The 16219-nt window shown below is 62.9% G+C and overlaps 4 protein-coding genes across 5 annotated transcripts; 1 reads left to right on the top strand and 3 right to left on the bottom strand.

Annotated features, from left to right (window-relative positions):
• Window positions 1–296: 296 nt before the first annotated feature.
• On the bottom strand, window positions 297–6103 carry LOC122157367 (Fc receptor-like protein 3). The gene is given in 14 exon segments (XM_042812979.1): window positions 297–418; window positions 487–555; window positions 631–707; window positions 786–996; window positions 1072–1737; window positions 1913–2182; window positions 2613–2897; window positions 3008–3268; window positions 3475–3723; window positions 3801–3821; window positions 4295–4527; window positions 4568–4635; window positions 4637–4899; window positions 6001–6103. Coding segments are annotated over 14 exon segments (2886 nt in total). The 3' UTR covers window positions 297–308.
• A 32-nt stretch (window positions 6104–6135) lies between these two features.
• SSR2 (signal sequence receptor subunit 2) lies at window positions 6136–8432 on the top strand. The gene is made up of 6 exons (XM_042812983.1): window positions 6136–6223; window positions 6433–6587; window positions 7042–7140; window positions 7487–7595; window positions 7763–7840; window positions 8047–8432. The coding sequence occupies exons 2-6, from the start codon at window positions 6433–6435 to the stop codon at window positions 8155–8157; spliced, it is 552 nt and encodes a 183-aa protein (XP_042668917.1). The 5' UTR covers window positions 6136–6223; the 3' UTR covers window positions 8158–8432.
• Window positions 8433–9162: 730 nt separating this feature from the next.
• On the bottom strand, window positions 9163–13511 carry CTSS (cathepsin S). Of its 2 annotated transcripts, none has more exons than XM_042812982.1 (8): window positions 13453–13511; window positions 12572–12716; window positions 12374–12496; window positions 11488–11631; window positions 11186–11410; window positions 10406–10571; window positions 10098–10200; window positions 9163–9626 (listed from the first exon to the last, which is right to left on the bottom strand). In XM_042812982.1, exons 2-8 carry the CDS (start codon window positions 12695–12697, stop codon window positions 9527–9529), a joined length of 987 nt encoding a protein of 328 aa, XP_042668916.1. In that variant the 5' UTR covers window positions 12698–12716; window positions 13453–13511; the 3' UTR covers window positions 9163–9526. The 2 variants fall into 2 exon arrangements, with proteins under 2 accessions (XP_042668916.1, XP_042668915.1); XM_042812981.1 differs by having other exon boundaries at window positions 13378–13499.
• Window positions 13512–14005: 494 nt separating this feature from the next.
• CTSK (cathepsin K) lies at window positions 14006–16065 on the bottom strand (the record flags this gene model as incomplete). Its single annotated transcript, XM_042812980.1, has 7 exons — window positions 14006–14247; window positions 14341–14446; window positions 14691–14856; window positions 14942–15160; window positions 15241–15396; window positions 15673–15795; window positions 15899–16065. Coding segments are annotated over 7 exons (1037 nt in total), but the record flags the coding sequence as incomplete, so codon positions are not given.
• Window positions 16066–16219: the final 154 nt, after the last annotated feature.

Raw genomic sequence — 16219 nt, 5'->3', positions numbered from 1 at the left:
TATGGGAGCAGCATCAGAGCGGGGTGGGGATGGTGACAAAGGGGCGCATGGGGGCACTGTGTGCGGGTGGGGACCGAAAATGCCGTTTTCACCCCAAATAACCCCAAAAGGCCGCTTTAGGGGGTGAAAGCAATGCCCCCCCCCAGCCCCCCGCCATTCTCCCCTGCTGTGCTGGGGGCGGTTTGGGGGAAATGAGAGGAGCGGCGCCGTTCTGCGATGGGGCGGAAGGGGCTGAGCGGGCGAGCGGCAGCTCGGGAGGAGATTTAGGGTAAAAAAACCAGGCTTTTGGAGCAACGAACGACCGGCGTTTATTGGTGAGGGAGGTTTTCGTAGCTGTCGCTCGGATGCTGCATCCCCCGGAGGTCTGTGTAGGTGACAGCGGCTTCCTGGGGGGCTGAGGGACCCCGCGGGGACGCGCCTGGAGGAGGAGAAGGCGGCCAGGTGGCAGCTGGGGACGCGCCGAGGAGCCCCTTCCCCTCCGCTCACCCCCCCCGCGCTCTGTGATGGTGACGGTGCAGTACAGCACGTCCTCGGCGCTCGGCGTCCGCGGCGGCACTGCGGGGACAAACCCGGACGAAACGTCGTTGCTGCGCCGCGGGCGCCGCGCTGCCCCCGAGGTTTGGCGCTCACCGTTGATGTAGTCGGGCTCCGAGGGCTCCGTGCTGAGGATGGGGGGGGAAGAAAGGCCAGGAGGGGCTGCGGGGTCCCTGGGGGGGCAAAGGGACCGCGGGGGTAAGGGACGGAGCCGGAGGGCGCACGGGGGCTCGGCCGGGTGCTGCGCACACCTGTGCTGCCTCTTGGAGGCTGCTGCGAAGGAAGGGGAGAGGAGGCGGTGAGCGTCCCCGGGGGAGCGCCGTTGTCCCCACGTGCGTCGGACCCCGGCCGCCCCCCGTTTGTGGCTCTCACCGCCGCGCCGCCGCCGCCAGAAGTGCCGACCGAGCGCAGCAGCGACAGCCAGCAGCACCAGGAGGGAGGCGGGGAGCCCTGCAGCCAGGACTGGGGGCGGAGAGGGGACGGTGCGGCACGGGCCGGGCCGGCAGAGCCCCGAGGCCGCGTCCCCACGGCCCTCACCTTGCGCCCGCCGCCGTCCCCATCCCTGCCGCGTCACCACCAGGAGAACCTCGGGGCTGCGGGCCTTGAAGACGCGCCGGGTCCCCAGGCTGTTGGCGGCCACGCACTGATAGGTGCCCGCGTGCTGCGGCCCCAGCACCCCCAGGTGCCACGTGGGGCCCCTGCTCAGCTCCTGCCCGTCCCGCAGCCACACGAAGCCCACCGGCCCCGTCCCCTCCCCCACCCTGCAGCTCAGGTTCAGCTCCTCGCCCGCCGTCCGCTCCAGCTCTGCTCCCACCTCCGTCCCCAGCACCGCGATGCTGGCGTTGGACACCGGCACTGAGAGGGCATGGGGTCGGACAGAGGGAGGGGAGGGGGTGGGGTGGGATGGGGTGGGATGAGATGGGATTGCAGATCCAGGAGGGATTTGGGAGCTGGGGGCGATGTGGGCGTGGATGGGGAGCTGGGGACAGATGGAGGGACTCAGGAGGGATGGAGGACACCGAGAGATTGGATGTGGGTGGAGTGGGGGGGTGTGGGACAGGGAACGCGGGTGGGGTGGGGATGGGAGCAGTGAGATGTTGGGCACTGGGGCAGGGATGCGGAGCCGGGGATGGATGGAAGCAAGCGGAGAGGGATGGGGGGCGCGGGGCACAGAGGGGGGTTCTGGGGTGGGACGTGGGGAATCTGGAAGGGACGGGGAGACTGGGAAGAGGCGGGGGGACAGGGGGCACCCGGGGGCGCGAGGAGGGACCGAAGGGTCTGAGCGGAGCCCGGCAGGGAGCGGGGCCGTTGGAAACGGCGGCGGCGGGGGGACCGGGTGGGAGAGGTGCGGGCAGGGGGCGCAGCGGGCCGAGCTCACGTGTGACGGCGAGGCGCAGCTGCGGGCTGCTGGCCGTGCTGATGCCGTTGCTGGCCGTGCAGTGATAGCGGTCGTCGTCCCCCAGCTGCGCCGCCCGCAGCTCGTAGAGCGGCCCCGAGCCCAGCGCTCCCGTGCGGTTCTGCCGGTGCCAGGAGAAGGAGAGCGGCCCGGAGCCCTCGGCCACCGCACAGCTCAGCAGCGCGCGGTCACCCAACAGAACCTGAGCATCGGGGGGATCGGAGTGCAGGGAAACCCCGGCCACGGGAATCCCTGGGGAGGGGATGGGGGAGAGGGGAGGTTGGTTTGGGTGGGGTGGGGTGGGGTGGGATGGGATGGGATGGAGGAGATGGGATTGGAAGGGACCGGAGAGGAGGGGAGCAGAAGAGGGGACATGGTGAGGAGCAGGGCACCAGGGCAGGGATGGGGACCTGGGGTTGGATGGAGGGACCCAGGAGGGATGCAGGATGTGGAAATGATGGGGGACGTGGGGTGCAATGATGGCCCTGGATTGGAATGCGGGGACTGAGAAAGCAATTGGAGAACTGGAAATAAAAGTTGGGGAGCGGATGGGGAACCTGGGAACGGGTGGAGGGAATCAGGATGGATGTCGGGACCCAGATTGGGATGGGGGGGATCCACGCAGGCCCGGGGGGAAGCTGGGACCCCCCCCCATCCCCTCCCTGCCCCACTGCCCGCTCACTTCTCACAGTGACGGTGATGGGGGCGCTGCGTTTCCGCACGCTGCCCGTCTCTGTCTGCACCTGGCAGCTGTAGGACCCCGAGTGGGACGGCAGCAGCGCCGGCACCCGGTGCTGGGGGGCCGATTGTGGCCCCCCCACCAGCCGCCCATCCTGGTAGAAGAGGTGCTGCAGGGAGACGTGGGGCCGCAGTGCGTTGCCACGGGTGGAGCAGAGCAGAGTCAGGGCGCTGCCCTCGGGGGGCTCCTGGGGACCCTGCAGGCTCAGCTCCGGCACTGAGAAGAGCTCTGGGAAGGAACAGAGCAGGGGGTGACAGCAGCACTGCTGCAGGGACCCCCCCCCAAACCCCCCCCAACCCCCCCCAAACCCCCCCAAACCCACCCCTGCTCGGGCTCACCTTGCACCACGAGGTCAGTTTGGGCAGAGGCTTTCAATCCTGTGCTGAAGAAATGCACGTAGGCTGAGCAGTGATAGCTGCCGCTGTGCTGCTGCTCTGCTGGGGACAGCAGCAGTTCGTCCCCACGTCTGTCCTGCAGCAGCTTCCCGTCATGGAAGAACTTCACCTGGCTGAGCTTTGTGTTTTTCCAGGCGCTGCAGCGCAGGGACAGCGAGTCCCCCTCCAGCACTGCCTGTATTGGCACCTGCAGCACCAGCCAGTCTGTGGGAGAGCGTGAGAGAGGGCGCTGGGATGCACCAAGCTGCTCTGGGATGCACCCAAAGCACACCCTGCACACCCTGCCATGCGCTGCTGTGCGTCCACCCCATGCAGACGTCCCCAAAGTGCCATGGCTGCACGCAGGGTGGCAAAGGTTGGGAAACCGAACCTCCCCCCAGCACCCATGGGTGCCGGCGGCTGCCGCTCACCATTAGAGGCTGTCAGGTCAACAGCAGGGCTGAGCTCAGAGCCTCGGGTCCGGCACTGGAAGCTGTATTTCCTTTTGCCACTCAGCTCCACGTGGAGGTGGTTTGATGGCGTTTTCTTCCACCACTGCCCATCCACGTACCAGGTGCTGGAGCTGCTCACGCTGGGCTCCCCGCAGGTCAGCTTCACACTCTGCCCCACGAACTGCGGTGTCCAGGGGGGGTCCATCGTCAGCAGGGGGGGTTGGGAGCCTGCAGGGGGGACGTGGGGACAGCAGCGTGCCGGGGACAGCGGGGGCTGGGGGACAGCGGAGGGGTCGGGGACTCACCAACGAGGCTGAGAAGCTGAGCTGGGGGAGAGAAGGGGACGGGGACGTGGGAGCTGCTGTCACCGTCACGTCAGCGCCCATCCCTGCCCCGTGCTGCACCCCCCGCTGCCACTGCAATGGGGTTTGGGGACGCCTTCGTGGCGGCTGGGGGCTCCCAGGGGACGGCGTTGCATCACAGCCGCCCACATCCTGCCACCCCCGGGGCTGCGCGCGGCACTGGAAGCCTCTGCCCACCCCCACGGCACCGTCGCCACCGTCCCCTCACTCCCGTGTTCCGTCCCCATGGCCCCGCTGCCGCATCCCCACCTCCCCAACCCCGCATCCCCACCTCCCCATCCCCGCGGTGCTCCTCCCCACCTCCCCATCCCCACAGCTCTGTGCCCACAGCACCCGCTGTCCCCTGGCCGGGTGGAGATGTGGGGCACAACGTGGACAAAGGGAAGTGGCGACAGAGGAACCCCCCCACAGCACAACGGCCCCCTCCCCACGCTCACCCCACAGCAGCAGCGCGGTGCTCCTCGCCGTCCCCATGCACTCGCACTGAGGTGACAGCAGTGACAGCTTACATGTGATTTGAGGAAAAAGAGGAAGGAAACGGCAATGTCCCCAAGCTCCCCACTGCCTCTTCCCCCCCCCCCCCCCCCCCCCCCCAAAAAAAAGAAACCCCCACCCCAGCGGAGGGGGAGGGGGGGGGGGGGGGGGCTGCTGCTGTGGGGTGAGCGTGGGGAGGGGAACAGGGATGAGGATGGGGAAAAGGACAGGGATGTGATGGGACAGCGGTGGGGATTGAGGCAAGAATGAGAACAGGGATGGGGATGGGGACAGGAATGGGAACTTGGATGGGGTTGGGGATCGGGGTGGCGATAGGGGAGGGAATTGGCGTGGGGACATGATGAGCATGGAGACATTGCAGGGATGGGGATCGGGATGGGGATCAGCACAGGGAATGGGATGGAGAGAGGAAGAAGGATGGGGTCAGGAATAGGGATGGGAACAGAGATGGGGATGGGGACAAAGACAGGGCTGGTGATGGGATGGGACCGGCACAGGGAATGGGATGGAGACACGATGGGAACGGCGGTGGGGACGCCAGCAGCTCCTCAGGGCTCCTCGCAGCCCCTCTCGCCCCCCCAGCCCACGGGCGGCTCTCAGGACCCCGCATTCATCCCCTCGGCTCCTCCCCAGCACAGCCGCCAGGGGGCGCCACGGCAACCCAGCACTGCAGCGCCCCCTGGCGGCCGGACAACGAGGTGGGCGGGGCTTTAAAAGGGCGTGGCTTCGAAGGGGCGTGGCCACGCGAGCGGGAGCTCCATGCGGAGCGGATCGAATGGGTGCTGATGGGCTGGGGGTTGAGGTCCAGGGGGTGTCAGGGCTTCGTGCTTTGTGTTGCAATATTTTGCCCTGTCCCCGGCCTGCCCTGCCCCCTCCATCACCGCTGCCCTCCTCCTCCCCATCTCCGTGCCACAGCAGTGCCACCCACGTGCAGCTCTGGGGCGATGCTATCGATGGGGTGGTTGGGGGGGTGAGGCTGCGATTTCCTGTTTCTTCACCACTAAAACGCATTTGAGAAATGGACAGGGCTGCTGATGTCACCGCTGCCACTTCCATCCCTGTTGCAAGAGCATGGGGACGGCGAGAGGCGCGGAGCCGCTGCTGTGGGGTGAGCATGGGGTGGGGGCCACTGTGGGATGTGTCCCCGTGCCCCACATCCCTTCTGTCCTGGGGGACACTGGGTGCTGTGGGAGTGGGGCCACGGGGAACAGAACCGTGAGGATGGGGTGGCTGTGCAAGAGGGGCATAGATGGGCGCAAAGGGAAGGGGATGTGGGGACAACCAGCAAAGGGAGGGGAGGTGGGATGGCGTGATGAGGTTGGGGACACTGAGATCGGTGCTGCGCTGACATAATGGTGACAGCAGCTCCCACGTCCCCGTCCCCTTCTCTCCCCCAGCTCAGCTTCTCAGCCTTGAGAAAGCAAACGGGATCCTGGGCGCCATCAGCAGAGGGGGGGCAGCAGGGACAGGGAGGCGATCGTCCCTCTGTGCTCTGCTCTCTGACGCCCGTCTGCAGCACCGCGTCCAGGGCTGGGGGTTCCAATACAGGACAGGGAGCTGTGGGAGAGGAGCCAGAGGAGCCGCAGGGCTGAGCAGGGGCTGCAGCAGCTCCCTGCAAAGCCAGGCACACGCGCGCTTCTCAGAGCACTTCCGGGCCACGCGTTGCGGTCTGCAGTGCACTTCCGGTCAATCCGCTCAGAGTTCCGGTGCCTTTGAGCTGACTTCCGTTCTCTCCACGGCGTCTCCGTCATTTCTCCTGCTGACTTCCGCTTTTTCCCCAGCCGACTTCCGCTGTTCCCCTGCTGACTTCCGCTTTTTCCCCTTTAACTTCCGGTCTCTGGGTGCTGACTCGGCCTTCCTCCGGCGCGGAGGTTGGGCGCTCCGCGGGGCTCGGGGGGCGAAGAGGGGGGAGGGGGGCTGGTGCTGCGGCCCCGGGCCTGGTGGCTGGAGCCGGGTGGGTGTTGGGTGTCGGGGGCCGCACGGAGGATCTCCGGGCACCCGATGCGGCTGCGAGGCCTCCAGCGCCCGGCCCGGCGAAAAAGCCGCAGTTTGATGCCATTCTGTCTTCCTTTGCCTGCAGATGAAGCTCCTGATTCTTGCTGCGTTTGCCCTCTTTTCTGTGGCCCGCTGTGAGGAGGGCGCCAGGCTGCTGGCCTCCAAGTCTCTGCTCAACAGATACGCAGTGGAGGGCAAAGACCTCACTCTGCAGTACAACATCTACAACGTCGGCTCCAGGTAAGCCTGCTCCGTGCTTCTCGTGTTGTGTGTGTGCCTGGAGGACCTGTGAGGATCTCTGGGCTCCATGGTGCACTGTTATCCTCCCCCGGCTGGGAGCTCAGCACAGGGCACGAAGGCTGAGTTCCTCCTTCTGGAGCTGTTGTGTCTGCCTGCCATGGAGCAGAAACTCATCTCATCTCGTGATGCTTTTCTGCCTGTTCACATAGAATCTTTCTTTGCTTCGTGAGCGTTTTCTTTGCGTCCAGTTCCCTTTTTTGCAGCTTCATTTTGCTCTCCTCTTTCTGCTTGTAACGCTCCAACCCCCCTTGCTTCTCTTTGTGCCCTTTTTCTTTCACGAATCACTTTCCCCAGCAGCTGAACCATTCCTGTGGGGCTGCCATCCCTTCACTCAGTGCAGCACCCAGCTGTGACTCGCTTCTTATCCTGTTTTTTCTTTTCTTGTTGCATTCAGTGCTGCTTTAGATGTGGAGCTGTCGGATGATTCCTTCCCCCCGGAGGATTTTGGCATTGTCTCTGGGATGCTCAACGTCAAGTGGGACAGAATTGCTCCGTATCTTTTCACGTTTTGGGTTTATTTTCCCTCCCAAAGCTCAGTTTTGCCCCCGGACATCTCATAGTTCTCCCATTCTCCTTCAGTGTCACAGAAATGACACCACGCCAGACCTGGGGGGAGGTGCTGGGTGCAAACCTCTCCTCTTGAGGGTGCCTTAAGAAGCAAACAAACCAAACTTGCTTGCAGACAGACCCAAATCAGTTCGTATGGTTGGGGAAAAAGGAGTTGGTTGGGTCAGCTTTGGGTGGGCCTGGGTACCTGTAACTGCAGAGAGCCCTTCTACCCAAACCTTCGCGTTCCTTCCTTTGGAGTGCCTCTGTTTTCATTAACTTGTGGCCCTCAGGGCAAGCAATGTGTCCCACACGGTGGTTCTGCGGCCTCTCAAAGCTGGATATTTCAACTTCACCTCTGCTACCATCACCTACCTGGCACAGGAGGGCGGGCAGGTTGTGGTGAGTGGCTCGGCTGCGTGTGGGATCTCCCCACGCTGAATGGTGGAGCTGCCTCTCCATGTCCTGTGTGCTGGGGGATGCTTCCTGTCCCTGCAGTCTCAAATTCACATGCTTTGCTGTGAGCAGGGGAGGTGGCAGATCCTATTCCTCTGCCTTTGCTTTTTCAGGTTGGTTTCACGAGTGCTCCTGGGCAGGGAGGAATCCTGGCTCAGCGTGAGTTCGACAGGAGGTTCTCCCCTCATTTTGTGAGTATCTGCCGGCTGGGGATTGCAGTTGCTCTGTGCTCAACCCCACACACGGAGTGGGATCGCAGTCAGTCCACATCGGCGGCCCGGAAGGGCATCGCTGAGCAGGAGAGTGGCTTCCATCCCAGCTCAGAGGAGCAGTGCAGGATTTCAGGAGGAGGGAGGGCAATCCCTTGGTTGTTTTGACTTGGAATGGTTTCTTCCAGCTGGACTGGGCGGCCTTTGGTGTGATGACTCTGCCCTCCATTGGGATCCCGCTGCTGCTGTGGTACTCGAGCAAGAGAAAATACGACACCCCCAAGACCAAAAAGAACTGAGAGTGGCCCCGTGGGCCCCCCAGAGCTCAGGAGAGAGCAGACAGAGCAGCACAGAGCAGCACCGAGGTGCAGGGGTGTTCAGATCAGCAGCAGCAGCTCCTGCAGAGCGCTGCATTTCAGCCCTGCTGGTGAGAGGGAGCCCCTGCTGGCACCGCTCTGTTTTTTCTCACTCTTATTGCAGTGAAGAGTTGCTGGTTTGGTTTTTCTTTGTTGCTCTGGTGAGGGTGGAGGAGTGTGGAGGTACGGAGGATTTTGTAATAAATGCCCTGAAAGAAGCCTGCCTTTCTGTCACTGGGAGGTGCCTCCAGGAGCGGCTGAGGGGCGTGCAGAGGGGAAAAGAAATCCACACATCATTCTGGCAGGAAGGAGAACGGAAGAGGAGAAGCAGTGGAAGCGTGGGGAGCAGAACTGGCTTTGCAGGGTCCGTTCCTTTGCTCCCTGCAGGACTGGTGCTTGGCAGAGCTGCCCAGCAGCCCCAGGTTGTCGTTCCTTGCTTCCCTGCTGTGAGTGAATCCCGCTGCAGCTCCGGGTTGGACGCTGGTTTGTGCTCTTCCTCTGGAGGTGCTGCGGTGTGACGAGGAGCGTTGCAGGGGGCAGGGTGAGGTGGGATGGGGAGCCCTTGGAGATCTCTGGGGCGCGTGGGGAAGCCCCTCATTCACCCAGGAGCAAATGGAGGAGGTCTGGGAGTAGTTTAGAGCGCCCTGGAGTGCAGCAGGGCTACCTGGAAGTGTCTGTTGTGTCCGAAGGTCTGCGTATGCTCCGGGGTACCTGAGAGCACACTGAGGGGTCTCAGAAGCCTCAAAGTCATCCCAGAACACACCGAGGAGCTTTGAGGGTTCTGTGGGACACCATGAAGTCACCAAAGCACCAACAAGGAAACTCCAGCACTGCTGCCAAAGGCGACAAGAAGGCAAATCCCAGCAGCGGAGGGACAAGGAGACAGTGGAGCAGGGGGCGCACGGCTGGAGCCCTTCTGGCACACGATGGAGCCTCCAGAGCCCTGCACACATTCGGGGGATCGCTGAAACTCATCTTTATTTTTATTTTCTGAACAAAAACCTGCGATTTCGTAGATACCAGGCAGAGAGAAAATCACGGCCGCGTCAGCGCAGCGATCGGAGAGGAAGGCGCGATCTCCATTTTAACAACTGTTGGCATTGCAATTTTACTATGGGGAAAAAAGGACAAATCACCTTTTTTTTCTTTTTCTCCTCCGAGAAGCCGGCGGTGGGCGCCTGAAAACCATCCTCTAAAATCCTCCCACCAGCTCCACACAAAGAACTGCACCCCTAGGGACAGAAGCTGATTCTTGCAGGCAGTGATTGACAGAAGCTGGGCCGGAGGCCTCCCCAGGCACGGAGGGCTGCTCCTATATCTGTGGGTACGAGGCGTAGCTGGCGATCCCACAGTGGTTCGAGTGGTTCCTTGACATGCGGATGTAACCCCCGTCACCAAAATGTTCGCCCCAACTTTTGGGAGAGGAAACAGACAGGTTAGAAAAGCGGGATTCCCTTCTCTGCAAAGCGCCTGCTGTCAGCCCCCCGTGCTTCCCAGGTCTCTGCCACGGCTTTTTGCAGGCGGCGATGAAACCGTTCTGTGCTTTCATCAACCTCTGCACGGCATTTTGAACTCCAGATTCTTTTTCGTAAGGGGAATTTGGGGGGTGTGAGGTGTCCTAAAGGCATTTTGAGGCTGTGACAGAGCCGAGCGCCAGCCATGGGGAGCGACGCAAGGACCGAAACCGACCTCGTCCCACAGCGGCAGCCCCACTGCGCTCTGCGTCCAGCTGCTCTGTACGAGCAGAGCGCGCTCGTGTCGGGGTTGGACTCAATGACCTTTAAGGTTTTCTCCAACCTGAGCGATTCTATGATTCTGTGACCATCAGACGTTGTCAGGTCAGTGGATGAGGGCAGCCCGCTGCGCACCCGCAGCCCCTTCACCTGTTTTTCACCAGCCAGAAGTCCTTCTCGTTGAGGGCGCCGTACCCAACCACCAGCACGCCGTGGTTCACCTCCTGTGTGCAGCGCGGGTCGTCGTAAACCCCTGCAAAGCAGCAGAGCTCGGAGGGAGCGGAGCCCCCCAGGCGCAGCGGGACCAACGCTGACCAACGCCTCCATCTGAGCCCTGCGCCCCAATTTTTGCCCAATTCAGCCCAGATTTCAGCTCCATCAGCTTTACGCTGAGATACAGAAGACAAAGGCGTGACCGCGGATCTGCATGGCCCCAGGTAAAGGGGAAAGGGTCGTACCTGACCGGTACAGGAAGAAGGTGGGCTGTGCTGCATCGATGGCGACAGAGATGGGCCCAATGTTGGCAACAGCATCTTTCAGGGCAGCTTCATCAGCATAGGGCAGCTCCACGTACTTGGAGCACGTGGCAGCGCGCGAGGAAACGTTGTACTGGCACGTCCCGTTCTGGTGGGAACAAGAGGAAGGTGTGGAAACCACCAGGAGACCTCGAAGCCTTCAGGTGCTTCAGCCCCTTCACCCTGCACCACCACCCCGTTCTTTGCTTCTCTTTGACACCATTTTTCTGTACACGGAGTTATGGAGTAGACGGATGAATCGCAGAAACCATGGGATCACAGCACGGGAAGGGACCGCAAAGATGTAGAACCGCAGAACCACGGAATGGTCTGGTTCAGAGAGACCTTAGAGTCAGGATTTTAGAGTGTTTGGGTTGGAAGGGATCTCGAAGGTCACGGAACCCTGGAATCCCAGCAGTTTGGGTTGGAAGGGACCTCAGGGATCACAGAACCGTGGAGTTCTGGAACGGCTGCAGTGGAAGGGACACAGAGCAGCTTCCCTCTGACCTCCTTCCAGCACCGTGTTTTGAAGCCACTGAGTCACTCCAGGTCATTCTGGGTTTTGTCTTTTGACATCCAGACTCTCGGCACTGGGACATTAATTTGCTGGTGGCTCAGCAATGTGACGCAGCACGGGGACAGCATTGCAGGTGACTTATCAGAAATGTTCTTCTGGAGGAATCGCCGCCTTGGCTCTGCTTTCCGTTGAGGAGAGCCGCCTACCTGAGCCGTGTAGGGGTAGGATTCCTCCGAGTCGATGCCGCCGTTGTCTATGATGTACTGGAAGGCGTTGGTCATGAAGCCCCCGCTGCAGCCCTTGTTGCCGTACATCGTGGAGCAATCCACCAGGTTCTGGGTGCTCAGCGACACCAACTTCCCCGTTTTCAGCTTCACCTGAGCCTCGAGGGCTCCCACGGCACTGAACGCCCAGCACGCCCCGCAGGCGCCCTACAAGAACCCGCGTTGGTGCTCAGCACTGCCTTCGGGCCCGCGGGACGGGACGGGATGGGGAGAGAACTTCCCACCTGGTTCTTCACCTCCGTGACGCAGCCCTTCTCCCTCCAGTCCACGGCATCCGGGGCGCCGCCGCGTCGGTGGTACCTGGAGGTCCTGCTGTGCCCAGGGGGGACGCGGAGCCCCGTGAGGAGAGCAGCCACCTCCTCGCTGGTCTGGGAGGAGAAGCAGCAACTCGTGACGTCCCTCCCTCTGTCAGGACTCACACAGAGCGCGCGGGGGCTGAGCTTCCCTCGAGATGCGGAAGTTCGGGGTTTGGGGGGAGACCTGTGGCTTTTTCTTTAAACGGATACGTGGGTGTTTAAGTCCCAACCATTCACTGGAATGGGCAAGAAATAGAAAGCACGGAGCTGGGCTCCAGCAGCTCTGTGTCTCACGGAAACACCCTGCAGCCCCGGGGAATGGAGTGGGGACAATTTGCGCACGTCACGGCCGGGACCGGGGCCACGCACCACAAACACTGCAGTAAGAGGGAGATTTCCTCACACCCCGTTGCCTCACACGGGCAGTGTGGCATGGCGAGGCCATGGGAGGCCGCGAGGAGAGGAGGGGATGAATCATAGAGTCAGCGAGGTTGGAAAAGACCTCCAAGATCATCAAATCCAACCGTCAACACACGGCCGCCGCCAGCCCCGCTCACGGAGCCGTGGATTCGTTAAGGTTGGAGAGGAGCCCCAAGGCCACCATCCAACCCCAATCCACCCCCCGCTGCCGCTCGCAGAACCATCAAGGCTGGAAATGACCTCCAAGGTCTCCAAACCCAACCCAGCCCCACCATCCACGTCCCCCGGCGCCGCATCTCCGTGCTCCTCGCACCCCTCCAGAGGTGGTGACCCCCCCCTGCACGGACAGCCCTTCCCGTTAAGGCTTTCCCTGCCACCCCACGGCGCCCCTCACCATGTCCCCCATGTGGTTCATGCCCAGCTGGTAGGAGTGCAGCCCCAAGGAGTGCTCCAGGTTGTGCAGCGTCACCAGGCGCAGGTTCTTTTCCCACGTTGCGCGGCGCTGCCTTTCCTCAATCTGAAACCAAACCCCACCCCACAGATCAACCCCTGGGGCAGCCGCTGCGCCCCCACGGCCGACCTCCCCCCGTACCTGATGGCGGTACGCCTTCCCGTGGGCTTTCTTCCAGAGCTGCCAGTGCTGATCCAGCGTAGGGTCCGGGTGCCCCATTGCGGCCAGCAGAGCGAGCAGGGCAGCGATGCAGCGCAGCAGCTCCATGTTGTACAGCAGAGTGAGGCTGCGTGTGAGCAGTGAGTGTGAGTGTGAGTGTGAGTGTGAGTGTGAGTGTGAGTGTGAGTGTGAGCACTGCGTGACAGAGCCGGTTTGGTGAGGGAGGAGCGGGTCGGGGTGTCATCACAGCATGATGCTGACTGCCCCGTCCTGACCACAGCACCGCAGCTCTGGGATGGACTCAAAGAGCCCTCGGGGGGAGGTTGGTCGGGTGTCACACAGACGGCGACACATCTGGGCGCAGAAAGGTGTCTGGACACACAGACACAGCCAGACATGGGGGCACTGCTGGACAGAGGGACACAGACAGACATGGAGATGTGTCCAGGCACAGGGATGTATTTGGACACGGGGACACAGGAACACATCAGGACACGGGGACACATCAGGACACACGGACACAACAACCTCTGAGCACCGCCCTCCTTCCCTCCCCACGCCGCTCCCTGCGCCCCATGGCCGCTCACTCAAACCTGTGATTTTCCAGCACCTCCCCCAAAAAAGAAGAAAAAAAAAGGCAAAGCCATGAGAGCCCCGTTGCCCCCCATCCCCCCAGGAGGGGCTGCTGCCCCCCCCCATGGATCCAGGCAGGAGGGGCTGCACCCCACGCTTTCACTTCCCCATCACGCAGCTCCCAGAGCTCCGCACCGCGGACGCGACGCACGAACCTCAGCGGGGCCTGAAGGTGGTGGGGGGCGCAGCCACGTCCGGGGGGCACCCGGGGGTCCCCGCTGTCCCCTCACCTCACACCCAGCGCCCGCAGCGCAGCGAATCTCGTGAGCCCAGAAATGAGGAAACGCTTTGATTTCATTTTCGCTTTGCTGAGCCCGACCCGCCGGCTCCCATTGGCGGAGCGCTGCCATCGCTCCTCACCAAATCACCTCTCGCCACCACGAGACCCAAACGAGCGCACGGCAAAAATCACTTCTTCTGCTCGACTTGACCAAAAATCGCTGCTTTTTCACTTGTTTTGACCAAAGGGCCGTACAAAAAAATCACCTTTTTTTGCTCGCTTTGACCAAAGTCGGCCGTTTCTCCTTGCGGACACAAAATTCTCGTGTAGAAAAGCCCTCTTTTTTCCCCTCTGCTTGACCAAAATCACCGTTTTTCACCCCAACAGAGCGAGGCGGCCCGCAAAGAACGCATTCTGTGTCAATAAGGGGAGCAGGAGGGGACATCTGGGGGGGAGACAAACCCACGGCCCCCCACTCATCCACCACCACCCAGACCCCTCCCCACCGAGCAGCCCCAGCCCCCCCTGCCCGCCCCATAACGCAGAGATTTTCGGTGCACACGGCTTTCTCCCCAACCACTATTATTTTAAAAAAAAAACCCCATCGCCCTCCGCATCCCCCAAGGGACGCAGAGATGAGATGCACTGGGGGGGGGGGGGTTCCAGCCCCCCAGCCCCACTCCTGCAGACGGACGCTGGCGCCGCTCACATTTTGGGGAAGCTGGCGAGGTTGGCGATGCCGCAGGCGTTGTTCATATTGCGGGCCAGCAGCACGTAGCCCTTATTGCCCCATTCTGTGCCCCAGCTGTGCAAGGGGGGGCGCAGCATCAGTTGTTGCTTTGGCCACCCCAAGGCCGGGGGGGTGAGGATGGGGGCTGGGGGTCCCATTCTGCCATACCTGTTCTTGAGGATCCAGTGCTTGGTGCCCTTCTGCGCGCCGTACCCCACCGCCAGCACCGCGTGGTTGATGTTCTCTGCGTTGCAGCTCGTGTCGTAGTACACCCCTACGGGGGGGCAGAGCTCCGTGCCTCAGTTTCCCCCTGCACAGAGGCGTTCCCTCACCCCTCACCCCCTTCGTGTCTCAGTTCCCCCCACCAACCCCAACCAGAGGGATCAGATGGGATCCCCCGTCCTTCGTCCCCTCCACACCTCAGTCTCCCCCCAACAGATGGTTCCCCCAACCTTCACCCCATCTACGCCTCATTTTCCCCCACTGCCCCCCACGATTGGGGTCCCCCCGCCCCTCACCACGGCTGTAGAACTGGAAGGAGGGCAGACTGGCATCGATGCCCACCGACACGGGCCCGATCCTGGCCACAGCACGCTTCAGAGCTTTCTCGTTGCCCTCGGGGATCTCCCGATAGCCGCGACATTTGGCCGCCTTCCCGGTGGGGCTGTACATGCAGCTCTCATCCTGCAGGACCCGCGGGGCCGAATGAACCACGGCGATGGGGGCATATGGGGGATGAGCCCACGGGCTGCCCCCCGGCCCCCCGGACCTGCCCGATGTAGGGGTACGCGTCCTCCGAGTCGATGCCGCGGTTCTGCCGGACGTACTCGAAGGCGTTGGTCATGTAGCCCCCGCCGCAGCCGTTGTTGTTGGAGACGCAGTCCACCAGGTTCTGGGGGCTGAGCGAAAGCAGTTTCCCCGTCCGACGCTTCAGCTGCCCTTCCAGAGCTCCCACCGAGCTGAAAGCCCAACACGAACCGCACTGCCCCTGCGGGGATGCGGGGCGACAGTGTGGGGTGACGCGGGGGGGCGCCATGCGGGGCGGACCCCCATCGGCGCCGCGCTCACCTGGTTCTTAACGGGGGTCACGTAGCCCTTCCGCCTCCAATCCACGGCCGGCGGGGCTCTGCTGCTCCAGTCGGGGACGTACAGGGTGCCATTGGGGCGCGGGCGGCTGTGGGGGACCCTGAGCCCCGTCATCGTCCTCACCACCTCCTCACTGGTCTGGGGGTGGAGAGGGGTGGGGGGCAGCAGCCCTGGGGCTCAGCAGCACCAAAGGGTGCCACGGCCGTCCCCACCGCTACCCCACACCGTCCCCTCCGCTGTCCCCATTGCTGCCCCCATCTCTGTCCCCACCGCTGTCACCTGCCCCCATCGTGGTCCCCATCGCTGCCTCCACCGCCGTCCCCACTGCTGTCCCAATTGTCCCCACCTGTCCTCATTGCTGCCCCACTGTTTTCCCACCCTCTGCCCCCATTGCTGCCCCCCAGCCCCACTCACCAAATCCCCCAGGTGGTTCATGGCCAGCTGGAAGGAATGCCTTCCCAGCGCGTGCTCTGCGTTGTGGGCGTTGATGTAGCGCAGGTTTTTCTCCCAAATCAATCGCCGGGATATTTCATCCTCCTGGGACGAGACGGCGCTGGGGCGGACGGACGGACGGACACCAGCCTCACCCCAGCACCGACCCCATAGGGACACCACCGCCCTGCAGCCCCCAGCCCCACACCTTGCCATTGTACTGCTTGCTGTGCTTTCTCTTCCATAAGTCCCATTGGGCGTCCAGCTCCGGCTCGGGGTGCAGCTGTGCCACGGCCAGGGGGAGCAGCAGCGCCAGCAGTGCGGGCCTGGGGGGCAGCAGAGTGATGAGGGTGGGGGGGTCTGAGCCCGGCGGTGCTGGGAATGGGGGGGGCAGCATCCCATGCACCCCACAGCTGCAGGGAGCGGAGCCTGTGGGGACGCAGAGCCCAGAGCTGCAGCGGTGTCGGCTGTAGGGGACCCTCAGCACTGCTCACCATGGGGGGATCCAGGACCCCCCCCCCCCCCCCCC

The sequence above is a fragment of the Centrocercus urophasianus genome, unplaced genomic scaffold (genome assembly GCF_019232065.1).
Source record: "Centrocercus urophasianus isolate 14NV4802_14NV808 unplaced genomic scaffold, USGS_Curo_1.0 seq_1327, whole genome shotgun sequence".
In the NCBI taxonomy this organism is placed as follows: domain Eukaryota; kingdom Metazoa; phylum Chordata; class Aves; order Galliformes; family Phasianidae; genus Centrocercus; species Centrocercus urophasianus.
The sequence above is the reverse complement of the archived record's forward strand: the minus strand, read 5'-3'. Positions and strand labels throughout refer to the sequence as shown.